Source organism: Nicotiana tabacum, chromosome 16 (genome assembly GCF_000715075.1).
Source record: "Nicotiana tabacum cultivar K326 chromosome 16, ASM71507v2, whole genome shotgun sequence".
NCBI lineage: Eukaryota > Viridiplantae > Streptophyta > Magnoliopsida > Solanales > Solanaceae > Nicotiana > Nicotiana tabacum.
In genome coordinates, this window is record NC_134095.1 from 137,122,099 (window position 1) to 137,142,833 (window position 20,735).

The window sequence follows — 20,735 nt, forward strand, 5'->3', positions numbered from 1 at the left end:
TTATTATATTAAAAAGCTAAAAAATAAATAAAAAGAAGATAAAAGTTGATAATGTAGAGGATAAAATAGGTATTTGGTGATCAAAAATTTGAGAAATATAGTTGAGTGACCTTCTAAGTGCTATAACATAGTTAAGTGATTTTGTTATTACAGCCGAAAGAAAGATGACTTTGGTAGAGAATTTCGGATAGTTGAATGACCATTTGAGTAATGGACTATATATATATATATATATATATATATATATATATATATATATATATATATATATATATATATATATATATATATATACACACACACACACACACACACACACAAAAGAAAACAGCATGACAACACAGATACAACAATAGTAGTAAAAGTTAGGCCTCAAGTCCAAGCAAAGTTGGGGTTGGCTATACGAAAACACATATAAAAAGAAAAAGAACAAGTTTCTCGGTATTACTATTAGATTAAAAAAGGTATCATACCCAAGCATAAGGAGGATATCCGATCAGGGGTAGCATAAAGAATATTGGACAAGAATTGGGTGAGGCGTTCTTCAAGAATGATGTCGTGGGTCACCGCCATTCGGTGTTTGGGTTACTGTTGCACAGTTTCAACATAGTTTATTATAGTGTAATTACACTATGAAAAACAAACGGATCATCGTAATTACATACTGTGTAATTATTAGGCTGTGTAATTACGATCCTAATAACTACACCAATTTCAACTACCTGGTGACTTTTCAAACAGACCCTTAAAGTTTTCTTGGGCTATGGGCTATGCACCAATGATTATGTGATTTTCATTATCTTACCCACAAAATTGAGAACTTCTTGATTAGTGTTATAGTTTTAAGAACTCATTTTTCAATTTGACTATAATAATATAGTCAGATGGAAGCCCCGGGCTAATGATAAGTTTGTTTCCTTGTAACCTATAGGCCAGGATTCGTGCGCTGTGGAAACAACCACTAATACTTGCATTAGGATAGACTATCTACATCACACCTCTTAGATGCGGCCATTTCCCGGACCTTGCATAAATCAATTCATTGTTATCTCTTGCAAAAGATTCTCAATTTCATATTACTTAATTCATCTTATTAGAGCATGCTACTGTTTTTCTTTGTAATGAACAAACATTTCAAGTGGTAATGCATAGGCTAACAAAACAAGTTTACTTTGATGGATAATGCTTTCTGAAAATCAATATTTGCCTTACCAGGCAATGCTTGTACAATACTATCACTGCATATCTAGTAGATCTAAGGAGAAAGATATTGTTTCTATATGCTTTAATTAGCTTCTTGATCAAACAGAATCAAATCTTTGAAGGTAAAAAAGGGAAGAAAATTACAGTAGCTACTTCAGGATATCATACATGAGCTGGTATTTGGTATTTAATTGTTGAGGAAACTGAAGCTACTGCTTCTCCAACTGTTAAAAACAGACAATCTGTTCCCATCATATCTTTTGTATCATCAGCTCTCTGTAACTTTTCCAGTACTTCTCCAATTGGATTCACCAACACAAGCTATGATTTGCAAAATAAGAACAGTTTATAATAACAAAAATTGAATAAAATAAGATAAATGAAAAGAAGCAAAAAAGATAAGGTAAACTAGGCAATGGTGAAATAAGCTTAGCTAAAGTGTACTTGCCTCAAGACTCTTCTTTTCAAGTACCATACTTAGATCCTTAAACAATGAGATTCCACTTGTATCAATAGCACTCACAGCTGAATATTGAAAAACAATTATGATCAATTTTCAATATTTAATTTTCAGATAATGATGATGATATGAGTTAAGTTTAAAGAAAAAAATGAGGATTCATATTGTTAATCCCAACTTGTCTAGTACTAAGACCTAGTTGTTGTTGTTGGTCAATTTTCAGATAATATAACAGAAAAAATAGATAATAATGATAAAAAAAAGAATTGTTGCCCCCCCCCCACAAAAAAAAATAAAATAGTAAAATATCAAAACTACTATACCAGATGGCCACTCTAAAAAACTACTATTTAGAAATTATTCAGTGTATCCTGAATTTCAGTTTTTCGGTTCAAACTTTCGGGACAAAAAAGTCTAGAAATGTGTGGAAGTTGAACTTTTTAGTTTAAAACTTCAGGACAAAATAAGTAGTGGCTAATTTCTAAATAGCATCCGAAAAGGACAATAGCTATCTGTGCACTTGGCCCTCTTTTACGACTGTATGGAGGAATCATGTTTCAGTCAACTTACCAGACAAATCAAGGACCACATATTGTAGCTCTGACTGCTTTTTTGTTTCTCCTGACTCATACTCTTCCATCCATCTTGAAATCCTATTGCAATTAAGAGTAACAGATAATATTAAAACATCCAAAATAAACATGGCAAAACAAAAGGAAATTAAAAAAGAAAGCAAAAAATGACTTTTTGTACCTTTCTTTGAGATAAGTTGTATTGGCAAAGTTAATTGGAGCTTCAATACTTAAAATGAGGAAACCAGGTACACTCAAAGCTTCCTTATAATGATCTAAATTCCTATAAATTCTTGTACCAGGTATATTTCCTAACATCACTGTTTTTGGCCTTGTAATTTGCAGTAACACCTTGAATATTGATATTCCAACCTGAAATTCAATATTATAGAAAGCAAAAAATGTCAAAAACCATAGGAATACTATACAAGAAAAAAAGGAAAACAGTGGAATTTTGAGCTTACTGCAATGGCAAGACCATCCTGGACAGAAATGAAAATGACTCCAAAGAATGCACATAACAAGACAACGAAATCGAATTTATCGATCTTCCAGATTTGATAAGCGGCTGAGATGTCGATTAGGCCAATGACAGCAGTAACGATGATCGCCCCGAGTATAACATTTGGTGTGTATTGGAATAATGGCATGAGGAACAGGAGTGTTACCATTATTGTCACTGCCATTACTATGTTTGAAACTGCTGTTTTGCTGCCTGCATTATGATTCACTGCTGACCGCGAAAACGCTCCTGATATGAGACAGTTTACATACATTTACTTTGAATTTAATTTCTTTTTGTCAAATTTAATGGATTACAAGTGGTAAAGGGAAGATTATAATACCTGTTGTGACATAGCAGGAGGTAGAGGAACCAACAATATTCATTAATCCAATTGCAATCATCTCTTTGTTTCCATCCACTTGATAGTTTTTTAAAGCAGCAAAAGTCCTTCCAACTGCAATTCCTTCCTGTTTGAACACAATATATGCATAATTACGACATCATATTTATGTCAAAATAGCACGGGCTAGACATTCTTTGGATTGGTAATAAAAAAATAGTCAGCGTTTGTAAAGTCATTGAAAAATAGCCACTGTTTTGCAGGAGTTTATGGAGCTCCTGCATATAAACTTCCAGCATATTATGATCCAACACATTATAAAATTCAAGCATATTATGCTGGAAGCTCATATGTAAAAAATTCGAACTCCAACATGTTATGCTAAAATATTTTCGGATTTTTAACATTTTTTTAATTCAGATTTATCTTTATATGAAAAGTGGCTAAATTGCGATTACTTTTGAAACTTTTGAGTATTTTTCAATTAAAAGTTGTAAATCTGGCTATTTTTTAATTTCACCCCATATTTATTTCTATTTAATTACATTTTGGGTATTTAGGGGACAAATCGTGTTGAGTTTTTGTTTAAGATGAAATAGTCTTAAAATTAGAGTGAATGGGAAATGAGATTTGGATTTGGATTTGGATTTGGATTTGGTCAAATGATCGATCGATTGATTAATTTTTTGGACCAAATTTATTTGTTAATAGTGAATATTAACGTGATATAATCCGTGTTTGTAACGGATGTTTTCCAATCCATGTATTGTGTTGCAACACTAAGCAATAAGCAGCCTAGTGCACCTCCCACAATGGTGCAAGTGCTCCTCCCACCAATCAAGTGTACATTCCACCATGTAAGTGCTTCCTCCATGATAGCCTAGTGCTTGTTGCACCATGGAGGGGCCGGATTTCTCTCAAATAACTGCTATAAATAGAGCATAAGTTGGAGAGAAAGAATAACACATCGGAAAAAACACTTGAAACACTCTGTATACACTGGATATACACTCTGTATATACTGGATATACACTCTGTATACACTGCGTATACATTGGAAAAACGAATTGCAATATGATATTCTCTTCAGTAAGAATTCAACATTGGCTATACTTTGCATTCCTTCCTCTCAGAATTTCCATTCGACTTCTGAGTTGTCCTCCTTATTCTGCATTGTTTTTAACTACAAACAAAGCATCCATAAGTGTGATTTGCTGCCGAACTTTATGTTCGCTGAAACACTGGGGTTTGAAGTACCGCTATACCAATGCGTAATTCGTTCTATCCTGGGAGGAAATAATCTATAACCTTGGGTACTAGGAGGGGATTAAATTCCTTAAGGAAACACTGTGAATTCAGTGGGCTCGAATTAATTACTGTCGCATTTAAATTTACGTTTATAAGCTAACGTTTTATTTTTTTCCAGAATTATTATTTACAAGTACAGAAGGAACAACAAGCTTAAGGAATTTAATAATTTTAATTTCTGTATTTGTGTTACTTTTATTATTCTGGAAACTTAAAACCTTTGTGGTTTTGTGTACTCCCATTTGGAGAGTAAAGCCTTCGTGACGTTTTGTTGGAGATTAAAATCTACGTGATTTTTCACTCCAGTTTTAAACGTTTATTAAACGTTTGTTTGTGTCATTTTTACAGTAAAAATGGCGAATGACGGAAATCAAGTTGTTCCGATGATGACTGCCAACGCATCGACAAGTCGAACTCCGGCGTTGGCACCGGCAGAGAAACCCGGAAAATTTTCCGGGATGGATTTCAAGCGCTGGCAGCAAAAGATGTTCTTCTACTTGACTACGTTATGTCTACAGAAGTTCATCAAGGAAGATGTTCCTGATCTTCCAGATGAAACTCCAGAGAATGATAACTTTCTCGTGATTGAGGCGTGGAAGCATTCTGACTTCTTGTGCAGGAATTATATTCTTAGCGGACTGGAGGATAATCTGTATAATGTATACAGTGGCGTGGAGACGTCAAAAGAATTGTGGAATGCACTTGAAAAGAAGTACAAAACTGAAGATGCCGGGATGAAGAAATTCGTCGCCGCAAAATTTTTGGACTACAAAATGGTAGATAGCAAGTCTGTTATTACCCAAGTCCAGGAATTGCGAGTGATTATTCATGATCTACTTGCTGAAGGTATGTTTCAAATAAATACTGATATTGAAAGTAAAATTTTTAGTAATTTTACTAACGGAATTTTCATTGAAGGTCTTGTCATCAATGAAGCATTCCAAGTAGCAGCAATAATTGAGAAGTTGCCTCCATTGTGGAAGGACTTCAAAAATTATTTGAAACACAAACGAAAGGAGATGTCCCTTGAAGATCTCATTGTTCGATTGAGAATCGAAGAGGACAACAAAGCTGCTGAGAGAAGAGGCCGTGGAAATTCAACAATAATGGGAGCAAATATTGTTGAAGATAACAAAAAGAGAAAGAAGGCTTCTGGTCCGAAATACAACCCAAGCAAGAAGCGGTTCAGTGGAAACTGCTACAACTGTGGGAAAACCGGACACAAATCTACGGAGTGTCGTGCTCGGAAGAAAGACAAGCAAATGGGTCAAGCAAACATGGTAGAAAAGCATGATGATGTTGATGACTTGTGCGCCATGCTTTCTGAATGCAACCTGGTAGGAAACCCAAAGGAGTGGTGGATTGATTCTGGAGCCACTCGCCATGTTTGTGCTGTGAGGGAAACATTTTCTACATATGCTTCTGCTGGACCCGAAGAGACGCTCTCTATGGGAAATGCTGCTACAACAAAAATTGAAGGATATGGTAAGATATTTCTCAAGATGACTTCTGGCAAGGTCATGACTTTGAACAACGTCCTTCATGTTCCCGAGATTAGGAAGAACTTAGTCTCTACTGGACTTCTTGTAAAGCACGGTTTCAAGTGCGTTTTTGTATCTGACAAGGTAGTGATTAGTAAGAATGAAATGTTTGTAGGAAAAGGTTACCTTACTGAGGGCCTTTTCAAGCTGAATGTAATAGTTGTTGAAACTAATAATAAAACTTCAGCTTCTTCTTACTTACTTGAGTCAAATGATTTATGGCATGTACGTTTAGGTCATGTCAATTATAAAACCTTGCGAAAAATGATAAACTTAGAAGTATTGCCTAAGTTTGAATGCGAAAAATCAAAATGTCAAATATGTGTGGAATCTAAGTATGTTAAACATCCTTATAAGTCGGTTGAAAGGAATTCAAATCCTTTAGACTTAATTCACACAGATATTTGTGACATGAAGTCAATACCATCTCGCGGTGGAAAGAAGTATTTCATAACTTTTATTGACGATAGTACTCGATATTGCTATGTTTACTTACTTAATAGTAAAGATGAAACAATAGACGCATTCAAGCAATACAAAAATGAAGTTGAAACGCAACTTAACAAGAAAATCAAAATGATAAGAAGTGATAGGGGTGGTGAATATGAATCTCCTTTTGAACAAATATGTTTAGAATATGGAATTATTCATCAAACAACAGCCCCTTACACTCCCCAATCCAATGGGATTGCGGAAAGAAAGAATCGTTCATTAAAGGAGATGATGAACGCATTGTTGATAAGTTCTGGTTTGCCACAGAACTTGTGGGGGGAAGCCATTCTTACGGCCAGCCGAATACTAAATCGAGTACCCCATAGTAAAACACAATCCATTCCATATGAAAAATGGAAAGGAAGGAAGCCCAACTTGAATTATTTTAAAGTGTGGGGGTGTTTGGCAAAAGTGCAAGTTCCTAAACCCAAAAGGGTAAAAATAGGACCGAAAACAGTTGATTGTGTTTTCATAGGATATGCAACTAATAGTAAAGCATATCGATTTCTGGTTCATAAATCAGAAAATCCCGACATTCATAATAATACGGTTATAGAATCAGATAATGCTGAGTTCTTTGAAAATATATATCCGTATAAAAAGGAATGTGAGTCGATTGGTGAAGTATCTAAACGACCTCGGGAAGAAACAAAAGAAAGTACATTTAATCAGGGAGATCCAAGACGTAGTAAACGTCAAAGAACGTCTACTTCGTTTGGACCAGATTTTGTGACTTTCTTATTGGAAAATGAGCCTCGAACATTTAAAGAAGCTATGTCTTCTTCGGAATCATTGTTCTGGAAAGAGGCAGTCAATAGTGAAATAGAATCCATATTGAACAACCATACATGAGAATTGGTTGATCTTCCTCCTGGAAATAAACCTTTGGGTTCTAAATGGATTTTTAAGAGAAAAATGAAAGATGATGGCACTATTGATAAATTCAAGGCAAGACTTGTTGTCAAAGGGTATAGACAACGAGAAGGTCTTGACTACTTTGATACATACTCCCCAGTTACAAGGATTACGTCCATACGGATGTTAGTAGCATTAGCTGCAGTGTATGGTCTTGAAATTCATCAAATGGATGTTAAAACGGCCTTCTTAAATGGAGAGTTGGAGGAAGAAATTTACATGGAACAACCTGAAGGGTTTGTGGTTCCAGGTAAAGAAAATAAGGTATGTAGACTTGTTAAGTCCCTTTACGGACTAAAACAAGCACCCAAACAATGGCATGCGAAATTTGACCAAACAATGTTGTCAAATGATTTTAAGATAAATGAATGTGATAAATGTGTGTACATTAAAAATGTTCCAAATCACATAGTCATTGTTTGCCTATATGTGGATGATATGCTGATAATGAGTAATAACATTGCCAACATAAATGCTACTAAGCGTATGCTAACTAGCAAGTTTGAGATGAAGGACTTGGAAATTGCGGATTTAATTCTGGGGATTAAGATCCAAAAGACTCCTCAAGGTCTGGCATTGTCACAATCTCATTATATTAAGACAATACTTGAAAAATTCAAGCACTTGAGCTTTAAAGTTGCAAAGACTCCAATTGACGTAAATCTTGCACTAGCAAAGAATAAAGGCCAAAGCATATCACAATTGGATTATGCTCGTGTGTTGGGATGCTTAATGTACATCATGAATTGTACACGACCAGATATAGCTTGTGCTATAAGTAAACTAAGTCGATACACGAGCAATCCAGGTCAATCTCATTGGATGGCAATGAAACGAGTTTTGGGATACTTAGAACATACCCAAAACTCTGATTTGCACTACAGTAAATATCCTGCGGTGATTGAAGAATATTGTGATGCAAATTAAATCACCGGTTTAACTGATTCGAAGTCCACAAGTGGATATATATTCACTATTGGTGGAGGAGCGGTATCTTGGAAGTCGTCCAAACAAACATGTATTGCCCGCTCTACAATGGAGGCTGAGTTCATAGCCTTAGATAAAGCCGGTGAAGAAGCTGAATGGCTCCGGAATTTCTTGGAAGACATTCCATTTTGGTCCAAACCGTTGGCACCAATATGCATATACTGTGATAGCCAAGCGGCAATTGGAAGGGCTGGGAGCGTTATGTATAACGGTAAATCTCGTCATATACGACGAAGACATAAAACCGTTAGACAACTTCTCTCTAGAGGAATTATCACGATTGACTATGTAAAGTCAAGTGATAATGTGTCGGATCCACTTACAAAAGGCCTAACTAGAGAGGTAGTTGAGAAATCATCAAGGGGAATGGGACTATGGCCGAGAACAAGTCATTGTGGCGGTAACTCTACCTAGAAGACTGGAGATCCCAAGATCTAGGTTCAAGGAGATCAAACAAAGTCATTAATGACGGTTCAACATTGTCAACAAAAATTTTAGTCCATTCTCGTGATGAGATAATGTTCAGTACAAGGGATAAAGTATTAAGGCTTTTTAATGATTTCTAAATTTGATACAGGGTATATCAAATAGTGTATCTACGGGAGACACGTTTAGGAATCACCTATGTAAGTGTGAAGTGTTAGCCGCTTCAAGGAGAATTTTGCAAGGCCAATTCTCTACGCACTTATGAAACCAGACAGTGTTCATGGCTGAAACGAACACAACAATGAGAACCAAAGACGGTTAAGGGATTGATTGTGTGACTTATGGTTGTCTAGGTATACACTAAAGTTCGACGGTTCAAAGATATCAAATCTACCGATTGACTGAGTATATCCGACATAAGTTCACTACGGAAAGTTCAAAGGGAAACCTACTTATCCAGATGCAATTAATCCTTGCTTGCAAATCACACAAGTTTTTCATGCATACTTCCGTGATATAGCCATTCCCCATTCATGTGGGGGATTGTTGAGTTTTTGTTTAAGATGAAATAGTCTTAAAATTAGAGTGAATGGGAAATGGGATTTGGATTTGGATTTGGATTTGGATTTGGTCAAATGATCGATCGATTGATTAATTTTTTGGACCAAATTTATTTGTTAATAGTGAATATTAACGTGATATAATCCATGTTTGTAACGGATGTTTTCCAATCCGTGTATTGTGTTGCAACACTAAGCAATAAGCAGCCTAGTGCATCTCCCACAATGGTGCAAGTGCTTCTCCCACCAAGCAAGTGTACATTCCACCATGTAAGTGCTTCCTCCATGATAGCCTAGTGCTTGTTGCACCATGGAGGGGGAGGATTTCTCTCAAATAACTGCTATAAATAGAGCATAAGTTGGAGAGAAAGAATAACACATCGGAAAAAATACTCGAAACACTCTGTATACACTGGATATACACTTTGTATATACTGGATATACACTCTGTATACACTGCGTATACACTGGAAAAACGAATTGCAATCTGATATTCTCTTCAGTAAGAATTCAACATTGGCTATACTTTGCATTCCTTCCTCTCAGAATTTTCATTCGACTTCTGAGTTGTCCTCCTTATTCTGCATTGTTTTTAACTACAAACAAAGCATCCATAAGTGTGATTTGCTGCCGAACTTTGTGTTCGCTGAAATACTGGGGTTTGAAGTACCGCTATACCAATGTGTAATTCGTTCTATCCTGAGAGGAAATAATCTATAACCTTGGGTACTAGGAGGGGATTAAATTCCTTAAGGAAATACTGTGAATTCAGTGGGCTCGAATTAATTACTGTTTCGTTTATATTTACATTTATACGCTAACTTTTATTTTTTTCCAGAATTATTATTTACAAGTACAGGATAACCACGGATCCAACAAAGAGTGTGTGTGACAACGTGGAGTTAAAAGCACAAAAAGAGAGTTGTTGGAATAAACTTACAGTGAGTGAAAGGATGCCAGTGACAATGCCTGTTTTAATTATAAGCCCCAAGTATCTTCCATGGAAGTGTAACATGTTCCATGAGACAGGGTTTAATCCTTTTTGTAGTTCTCCAATCTACCATAAGTAACAAAAATTTAATAATCGTCAAGGATAAAGAGTGTAGATACTATAGTAACAAAAATAAAGAAAAATATATATTTTTAGCCGCTCCTAAAAATAATAACCGACAAAATATGTATTCTTTTTGTATATATATATGTATTATATACATATAATATACATATTTTATACACTTTTTGGCTAGAAAATGCGATTAGCTCTTGTCTACTGGCCATTTTGTATTTTACACAAAAATAAAGAGAAATATATATATATATATATATATCGCCGCTCCTACAAATAATAGCCGACAAAATGTATATTTCTTGTATATAAACGTATCATATACATATAACATATATAGTTTATACTCGTTTTGGCTAGCAAATGCAATTAGCTCCCGCCGACTGGCCATTTTTTTATTTTGCCCAAAAATAAATTATTTTAGTTATATTGACCACCATTATTGACATAATGAATTTATTCTTTAGAGAAACTTACAACACTGATGCCATGCTTCTGAGCTTTTAGTGCAAATACCAGCAGCGTAGAAATAATCACTGAAAGAAGAGGAGCTCCAGCTGAAATCCAAAATAATTTTGGCTTTCTTATGCTCTGCATTACAAAAGTATGGGATGTTCGATAAGTTATCAATAGAAGAATTAACCTAAATAGCCGTCCATCCAACTGCCTAAATAAAATTATATAGCCGACAGATGTATAATATGTGTATAATTTGTGTATAATCAGTGTGTAATCTATGACCGACTAGAAAAAATAAACAATGAATCTGACCAACTATTTGTGTAAAGATCCTTTATCAATATTAGAATTACAAGATATACGTTATATATGTGTGTGTTCCCTAAACCACGACGAGACAAAAATATTATAAAAAATTCAAGAAAATACATATAGGTCACGAGTTCGAGCCGAAAACAAAAGGATAAAAATACTTACTATGTGTCTAGTGAATAAGAGGAAAACCAAGAAGCAAACTCCCATTAATATTGTTTGCCAAGACCACTGCACAAATACCACATAAACACAAATTAATTCATTGAGATTAACTTATATACACTGACGAATTAAATATTTTTACACTATTAGATCATTTAAATTAAAGAATGAAAAAGGATTACACTAACCTCATTTGTCCTGTGGAAAACGGAACTTAGAACAGGGATTATTCCCATTTGTTTGGTAAAATTTGTAATACCAAGAAGACTCTTGAGTTGCTGTAATGACACTATAATGGCAGCTCCAGCCATGAATCCAATCAGTGTTGCTTTTGAAAGAAAATCAATTATAAACCCAAGTCTGCATTTAAAGAAAATGAAAGCAAAAACTCATATATCAAATTAAACATTATTCCCCTGTTCACAATAAGTGACCATTTTACCTTTTGCCCACCCATTAAGAAAATACAAACTCCTAGAGGAAAAAATATATTTACTAAATTAACCTTAATTAATTATTACCTTGACACATTAAAATATATAAATAAGGGTAAATTTTGTAAAAATATAATTAATTCCTTCTTGATTATGTAAATAGACACTTATTTTGGACCACAACAAAAAGATAAAATTGTCATTTATTGTGGTCCGAGGAAGTAGTTCATAACCGATTATCTGTCACTCAACCATTTTCTATTTTAGTTTTGCTAGTAGAGTGACAAATAACGAGTAAAGAGGTCTTAAGAAGAAAACTAATTGACTTTCTTTTTTTAAAAAAAAAAATACAGTCATTTATTAGATATTTTTCTTTTCAAATCAACCCTTATTAATTCAATTAAATATAGTATTAATCTACGTTGAGTGGACTCTCCAAAACATTTGCCACACTCGTGTCGGATCCTCCAAAAGTACATTATTTTTGGAGGATCCGACACACTCATCGATATTTTTGAAGAGTTCGAGCAACATCAATATTAATAAAGTAAATATTTAAGAGAGATAAATGGTAGTTTAAACAATATATTTACGATTAAGGGTAGTAATTTTACTTTTAAGGAATGTGAAAAAACTTTAAAAGATAAATAATATATGACCAAAGGTATAACATATATACTTATGCCTCAATTTTGCTTTTTCAAGCGTCTACCTCCCTACTTAATGATATTTTTCTTTTTTTGAAACAGAATAGGAAAGAGAGATTTTTCCAAACTTCTTGTTTCCCCCTTTAATCATGTTTGGATATATTAACAGTGTAAGATTATATAAGCAAACAGTGTATCTTAATAGTATGTTATAATTATTTACTCATTTCAACTTATTATATCAGATTTGCTATAAATAATCACTTATAGTCGGGGGTAACTTAATCTAATGGTATTAAATAATAATATTATGTCGTCGATCGGTACAAAGAAGTTAAAGGATGTTTGGTATGAAAGAAAATATTTTTTTTGAAAAATAAGTGATTTTCTTTCTTATTTTCTGGTGTTTGGTTAGGTAGCAAATTTTTTTTTAAAAAAAATATATAATTTAGGCAAATATTATGGGAGACAAAATTGATAAGGGGCGAGAAAGGATGGTAGGTCGGGGTTTAGGGGCCGGATCGCGAGGGTAGGGGATGGGAGTCGGTGGATGGCGGGGGTGGTGTGAAGAGAGAGGGGTTGGGGGTAGGGGTGACGGGGGTGAGAGTAGGAGTGACAAAATGGTTAAAAGAAAAGTGTTAACCAACCATATTATCCACTAGAAAATGGGTTGGATAATGAACTTTTTAAAAATGGGTCAAATATGGATAAGAATAATATTATCCATTTAGAAAATGGATAACTAATGGAAACGGGTTTAACTTTTATATTTGTAAAACCTCAAATTGGGGGTTTCTCAAGTTTGTGAGACTAAGAATTCTCCCAAAAGTGATCATATTCATGAAGCCATGGATAATATGATTACTCATATTATTCGCTGGTTAATCCGTTTTTTATCCGTATTAAATATGGGGCGGGTCGTATAATTTATCTGTTTTTTATTACCCATTTTGCCCCGCCCCGCCCGTTCTCCATCCCTAGGTGAGGGTGAAGTGATGAGGGTGGGGGTTAGGGTAGAGAAGGTTTAAAAAGAGTTTGAAAAATATTTTATTCTAGTAGAGAAGAGTTTATGAGAAAAATATTTTTCAAAATATATAAACCACCAAAAATGAAAAAATTAGAACATATTACTTCTTGCCAAATACACCCAAAATCATTATCTTTTCTAGGTGTGAGGGTGCGGGGGGGTTATAAAATAGAATAGGAAAGAGAGTGAGATTACCTTAAAAAGCCTAAAGAAGCTTGGAAAAGGCCAGCAAAGAAAGTAGAAGAGAAGGCAAGTTGAAGAAACAAGATTGGATCTTTTGTAGGAGAAACCACTTCTCTAAGCATTGATCCAAGAACAAGTGATGCAATTGAAACTGGACCTACTGCTAGATCCCTTGAACTTCCTAGTACAGCATACACTAGGGGTGGAACAAAACTTGAATCTGCATGGCAAAAATTAAATAAAAATATTAAATAAAAGTGGAAATAATTGATTCATCCATGCTAAATTACTCATCTTAAATAACTCGTCTTAACTTATATGATATATTTTCCTTTTTGGTATATTTCAAAAAGAATATCACCTTTTCATATTTAGAAATAATTTAATTTTTAAAATCTTATTCTACCGTTAATGAGATAATTTATAGTCATACAAATATTTAAGGTTTGTCAGATCACAAATTTTATTTTTTTTATTTAATTTCTTTTTAAAACTTTTTTCTTGGTTCCCATCCAGTGTAAGGTACCGCATTGGAGCCCGACTATATCCGGATTCGCGCCGCGTAGGATCCTTTCGGGGGAAGCACTCCCTATCAAGGATTTTTCCATAACCAAGGCTCGAACCCGAGACCTCTGGTTAAGGGAAGAACAGCCACATCCACTGAACTCCATTCTTTTTAAAACTTTATGTCAAGTCAAACAGTGCAATATAAATTGGGATAGAAAGAATACTAAAGAAAAAGAAATACTTACATAGACCAACAATGGGAGGTAAATTAGCTAGCTTTGCATAGCTAATTCCCTGCACAATAATAAATAAAAAGAAAAGAAATTAAAAGCTTAACAAATTTACCATGTATAACAAAAATTTTTACAAACTTAGAAACTTATATAGAAAAGGATATTTATTAAGGAAAAAATATTTACCTGAGGAATGGCTAAACTGGCAATGGTGAGACCAGAAACAATATCAGATTTGAGCAATTTGAAACTGTAATTAGGACCCCATTCTAATATGGGAAAAACATACTGAGCTCCAAGAATTAGTTTCTTTTTCAATGGCTGTCCTTTGAATTGTCTCAAAGGGTCATCAGGAAAAAAAGTTTCTTTAAGCCTAGTTTTCAGTTTTTGCAAAGTGGTTTTATGTGGGGGAGGAGCAACTTTGTGAATTTCCATGGCTGACATCTCTATAGTAGTAGTGTCATTTTGTTCCATTATTTTGGCTAAAAATGCAAATGTTTCTGGTTTGTTTGTTTCAATGGAATTGTAATAACTCCTACTACTATTTATGTTTCTGTTCTATTTGAAAAAAAAGAGACACGTTCAATCAACTTTCAAAAAGACAACTACAAAACAAACAAGTACTTGTCAATTGTCAACTTGGTTTCTATACCATCTCAAGAAAAGATTTAAAAGAAAAAAAAGAAGGGTGAAAATTTTCTTGTGAAATATAACAATGAAAATGTTATAGCTATGTTGAATGAATTTTTCTTGTTTAACTTTGACTAGCCCTTATATAAATGTATTTTGGGACATAAAATCTAAGAGTAATAATGGTCTATAGCAAACTAAGAGATATATTGAAAGATTGTAAAAATTTGAAGTGTGTTGACCAGAATTTGATTTACTATCCGAATAAGGAGAAAAAGAATTAAAGTTTGGTCAAAATTGGACAATTGGGTGAGATTATGGGATAGGAAAGTAGTAGGAGAAAAAAAAAGATGGGTCAACGGATAAAACTAAAAATTCATGAAATAATTGGAGATTTTTGTAGAATATCATTAAATGGTGGGAGGGTGCACTTCTCCAAAAAGGTTATGAAATTTATGCAAAAATATAGAGAAGGGTTAAAATCATAAATGAAGTATCAGAGTTGCAGAGAAATGGATTTCAGATAGAGAAAAAGATTGCCGGTTATAAGATACTAATTGATTGTCGACAAAAGCAATTACTTGAATAATTATCAGTCAAATATTATTATCTAATTGTTTATCTTATTTGGAATTTTTAAGTGTAAAAATATATTATTGATTGTAACTTCAATTTGCCAAATCAAAACGGTGTTCATACTAAAGGTGTTAATCGGGCCGGACTGACCCGCTAATAATCCGGTCCAGCCCGGTCCAGCCCGTTACTGTGCATATGTGTGCGGGTTGGGACGGGTTGGACGGGGGCGGTCTAGTAACGTTAAGTTTTAGTCAAACGGGTACCCGAACCCGCCACAACCCGTTAAGGGCTTAACGGACCTCAGCCCACAACAGCCCGCAAACCCGCCTAATTTTTATTTTTTTTTAAATTAAATCTGACCGTTGCCAACGGTCAAATTTCAAAAATGACCGTTGGCCAACGGCCAAATCTGTCAAAAACAGCCAAAATTTGGTATTTTATTTATATTTTAGCCCCCCCTTTATAATTTGTAAATTGCAATTGAATCCTTTTAAAAAACTATAAATACCCCCTTTCTTTATTATTCCTCACAATTATCTCTCAATTCTCTCTAATTATCTCTCACTTCTCTCTTGATAATATTCTCAATTGCTCATTATTTCAAGCTTTCAAGTTTCAACTTACAAGTTTCATACTTTCATTACAAAAGTATTATTATCATAAATTTCTAATTCAATTATTCAAGTGAAGTGTGACAACAATTATCAAGTTATCAAATATCAATTGAAGATTTGAAGTTTGAGTTTCTACTTTCTCGTTTCTATATCAAATTTAGTGCGGCATTCGGAATCCCGGTACACTCGTTCCATCCCTTTCTCTTTATTATTTAGAATTATTATTTGAATTTTTTGTTTTAAATTAGATAATGGATTTACTTAGAGCGGCCAAAAAAGTTTGCACTAGTAAAGGTGGTAGTAAGAAAAATTCCAAAAGAGTAAGTGGTGGTTCTTCTAGTAGTGCAACACATATTTCTGAAAGTTCACCCGAAAACGTAAATGTAGATTATGAGCTACTTCAAGAAAATTTGGGTATTGATGATGATTTAGATGATATTTTAGATGATATTCAATCACCCGATAATCTTAAAATACCACCACCTACACCCGGTAATGCTAGTCAAAATATTAGCGGTAGAAGTGTAAGTAAGCCTCCTTTGCCTATTAAGAAGAATAGAAGATTAAGAAGTAAGTGTTGGAATTTTTTTGATAGACTAGAAAATGAGAAAAATTATGTAAAATGTAAAATATGTAATGAAGTTTATAAACACGAGCCCGGTAAGAATGGGGGAACGGGTCAACTTCGTAGGCACATGGAAGAAATTCATCCTATTGATTGGGGAGTAGGCGATGAAGCTGGGCAACAAAAACTTAACCCGGTCACTGGGGGGTTAATGGGTAAATACGATATTAAAAAAGATCGAGAAGAATTAGCTAAAATGATTGTTTTAGGTTGTTTACCTTTTAGTTTTGCTTCTTCACCATATCTTGTTACTTATATTCAAAGAATTTATAACCCTATGTTTAAAGGTATTCCTAGAAGTACTTGTAGATCTGATATCTTTAGGCTTTATGGACAATATCAGACATACATAAGTTATTTGTTCGCTAGTCTTTCTTATAAAGTTTCTCTTACTTCTGATATTGGTCGTGCTGTAAATAGAAATGATTATTTAACTGTTACATATCATTGTATAGATGATAATTTTTGTATGCAAAAACGTATTATTGCTTTTAAATATGATGAAGATCAAAGTCATACCGGTGCATTTATAAGTGCTACTATCCATGAAGTTGCTTTATTTTATAATCTTTCTGAAAAAGTTTTGTGTACGTCATTTGATAATGCTTCTAATAACACTTCTGCTATTACATTACTAAAATTGCATCTACGCCCACCACTTCCTGAAATATTTCATATTAGATGTGCATATCATATTTATAACTTAATTGTGAAGAGTGACCTTGACTTATTTCACAATGACATCACTTTAGTTAGAAGAGCTGTTGGTGTAATTTAAGGAAATAATAGAAGTGCTAGATTAAATGCATTTAAGGAAAAATGTGTACACTATGGACTAAAACCAAGACTCATGCCTGAAGAAATAGTTACTAGGTGGAATTATACTTATTTGTTCCTAAGATGTTGTTATAAATATAGAATGCCTATAACTGAAGTTGCTAATTCTCATTGTGCCGATCCTAACCGTCTGTTAACATCTAAAAATTGGGATGTCATTCATGATGTTGTACAATTTTTACAAAATTTCAATGTGGCTACACTTGAGTTTTCTGGAGCTTATTATCCTACTATTGTAAATGGTTTAGTTCACATTGCTGAAATTTCTCTTTTACTACATAAGTTGAAGGCGAAAGAGGGATATACCAATGTTGTTGAAACCATGCTAGATAAGTTTAAAAAATATTTCTTTCTAATTCCCCCTATTTACCAAATTGGTGCTATTTTAAACCCTACTATCAAAATGATAAAGTGTCGCCAATTAATCAGTGCTTTATATACTTATATGGATATTGGACCAACTGAAACTCCTGATACTGAGACTTGTATTTATGATCTGCACAAACATTTACAAATTTTGTATAATTATTATGCTAACATTGTTGATGCTTCTTCGGTTGTAGATGCAAATATTCCTTCAAGTAATACTTCAACATCTGGAACAAATTTGGAAGATGATGATAATGTTCAAGATTATTTGATTTGGTCTACACTAGGAGAGCATCAACAAACCAGTAGCCGGAATATTGATGAACTCCAATTCTACTTGCAAAAGTTACCGGAGCCCCTCACAAAGGATTTTTTACCTCTGAGTTGGTGGAGGAGCAACACAAATCAGTTTCCTGTTCTTTCGGCCATGGCTCGAGACGTTCTAAATGTGCCTATTTCAACAGTCGCATCAGAGAGCGCATTTAGCCAAGCAAGACAGCAGCTAGGAGATACCCGTCATTCATTGGGCAGCAACGCTTTGGAAGTTCTAGTGTGCTTCAGAGATTGGATTAGATCAGAACGGCGAAATCAAGGGCACGACGAGGTAGATGAAGAGGAAGACCAAGAAATTGGAGATATAATGGTTTATGGTACCGACTATAATACCGGAAACCAAGCACCTCACATTGACATGGAAGAGCTTACAAAGATGATGCAAAACATTTGATTTACTATTACTTTTTTTTTAACAATTGTTGTAAACTTTTAATTTGCAAGTTCAAATATTTAAAAAATCAAAAAAGAACTTGCAAATTAATTAGAAGTACTATATATTACTCAATAAAAATATCAAAGTTACTTAAATATTGTGAATATTTTATATTGCATAATGTCTTATAATCTTATTCAATATTTTTTATATAGACTTATGCATTTATGTTAATATGTTTTATGTTTTAGACTTTTAGTTTGCAAATTTTAGACTTTTAGTTTGTTCTTTTAATTCTAACCCTTAAAAGTTCAATTCTAATCTTTAATTTTAACCCTTAAAAGTTTGAAAACACTTAAGTACTTAACTATCAATAACATTGAAAAAGAAAAATATAAGATAGTTAAAAAAAAACGAAATCCCGACCCGCCCGAACCCGCTAGGCCCGAACCCGTACGGGCCCTATAGGACCCGAAAAATCCCAGCCCGCCACCAGCCCGTTAACTCCAGCCCGCTAACAACCCGCCCGTAACCCTAACAGGCTGACCATTTTTGTGTCCAGCCCGCCCGATAAACACCTTTAGTTCATACTATAGAAGCAGAAGCAAACCTAGGATTTTAACACAACAGAGGCATCAATATTCTGTTCAACTAATGCCCTCAAACAACTTGTTTGAATGGTTTTTCCGCATCGTTTCGTAATGTATCGTATCGTATCGTATCGTATCGTACCATATCGTTTGATAAAAATAATATTTGGATAGATTATGTCGTTTGTCATCGTTTGATGATATCACGCACCATCAATATGAAGAATAAATTTGTAATATTTTTAAAAAAAACTATGATACATGGTAAAATTACTATATAAAAGGTAGGGTAAATGATAAAATAAAATTATTTAATAATAACAAAGGGTGAGATTGAGAAAAAAGATAAGGTAACGACGCGACCACACCAAATCGGTCGTTACATAAAGTGGCACATTTCGTCGTTACATGACAACAAATTTAATGATACGATACAATAAAATTTAAGTAACAATCAAAACAAACATCATATTTAAAGTAACAATACAATATAATACAATAGGTAACAACCATCCAAATAAGCTGTAAATGCTTTTAGTGTCCGGAACGCCAAGTTATTTAAATTAAATTGTTTTCAAGTACACAGTTCTGTCTCTATATACAAGTACTCCGACAGATATTTATTAAAGCATATTCAGTATTTATATAATTAAAGTATACCTGTTAATCGGGTCGGGCTGGCCCGTTCACAGCCCGGTTCGACCCAGTTCAGCCTTGTACTGTAGTGGCTGGGACAGGCTGGGGAGGGTTGGGGGCGGGGACCTGGGCTTGAACGAATAAAATTTGGTAACCGGTGCCCCGTAACCCGTTTATCCCAGTTACCCGTTACTAGGGTTTTCCCGGGCTACAACCCAGTCCAGCCCTATTACCATTACAATTTTTTTTATTTTAAATTTCTGGACCGTTGCCAATGGTCAAATTCAAAAATGGCCATTTCGGCCCACCCCCCGAAGAAAATAGTCCCCCCGCCCCTAATAATTGATAAAATATAATTTTAACCTTTTAAAAACTTTAAATAGCCCTCTTCTCACAATTTACTCTATTACTACTCTAATTCTCTCTTAATATTATTAATTATTGCTCTTAAATTCTCAACTACTTATTATTTCAAGTACTTTAGTCACTACAAAATTATAATTATCAAATATTAAGTATTCAAATGAAGTGTGGTATCAAGTATCAATATATCAACTGAAGTTTGATATCAAATTTAGTACGGAAACGCTTTGGAAATTCTAATGTGTTTTAGAGATTAGATAAGATCATAACGGCGAAATCAAGGGCGTGAAGAGGTAGATGAAGCGGAGGACCAAGAAATTGAAGATATAATGGTTTATGGTTCCGATTCAAGTAATGCCGGAAATCAAGAACCTCATGTTGGCATGGATGAACTTACAAAAATGGTGCAAAGCATGTGATGTACTCTTTCTTATTTTTTATAAT

General features: G+C 34.1%; 1 protein-coding gene across 1 annotated transcript; it reads right to left on the reverse strand.

Annotated features, from left to right (window-relative positions):
- Positions 1-1,166: 1,166 nt before the first annotated feature.
- LOC107802855 (putative sulfate transporter 3.3) lies at positions 1,167-14,886 on the reverse strand. The gene is made up of 13 exons (XM_075233376.1): positions 14,529-14,886; positions 14,355-14,403; positions 13,615-13,822; positions 11,500-11,671; positions 11,312-11,377; positions 10,853-10,966; positions 10,250-10,366; positions 3,081-3,207; positions 2,700-2,986; positions 2,417-2,607; positions 2,234-2,316; positions 1,652-1,728; positions 1,167-1,524 (listed from the first exon to the last, which is right to left on the reverse strand). Exons 1-13 carry the CDS (start codon positions 14,814-14,816, stop codon positions 1,366-1,368), a joined length of 1,938 nt encoding a protein of 645 aa, XP_075089477.1. The 5' UTR covers positions 14,817-14,886; the 3' UTR covers positions 1,167-1,365.
- Between the last annotated feature and the right edge of the window lie 5,849 nt (positions 14,887-20,735).

What these genes read in the sequence shown, in the direction of transcription:
- LOC107802855 (XM_075233376.1), bottom strand. Translation starts at nt 14,816, where the DNA reads ATGGAACAAAATGACACTACTACTATAGAGATGTCAGCCATGGAAATT. An exon ending in TCTTATTCACTAGACACATA is followed by an intron (nt 10,967 to 11,311) that starts GTAAGTATTTTT and finishes TTTGTAATGCAG; the next exon opens with AGCATAAGAAAGCCAAAATT. An exon ending in TTGAAAAGAAGAGTCTTGAG is followed by an intron (nt 1,525 to 1,651) that starts GCAAGTACACTT and finishes TGCAAATCATAG; the next exon opens with CTTGTGTTGGTGAATCCAAT.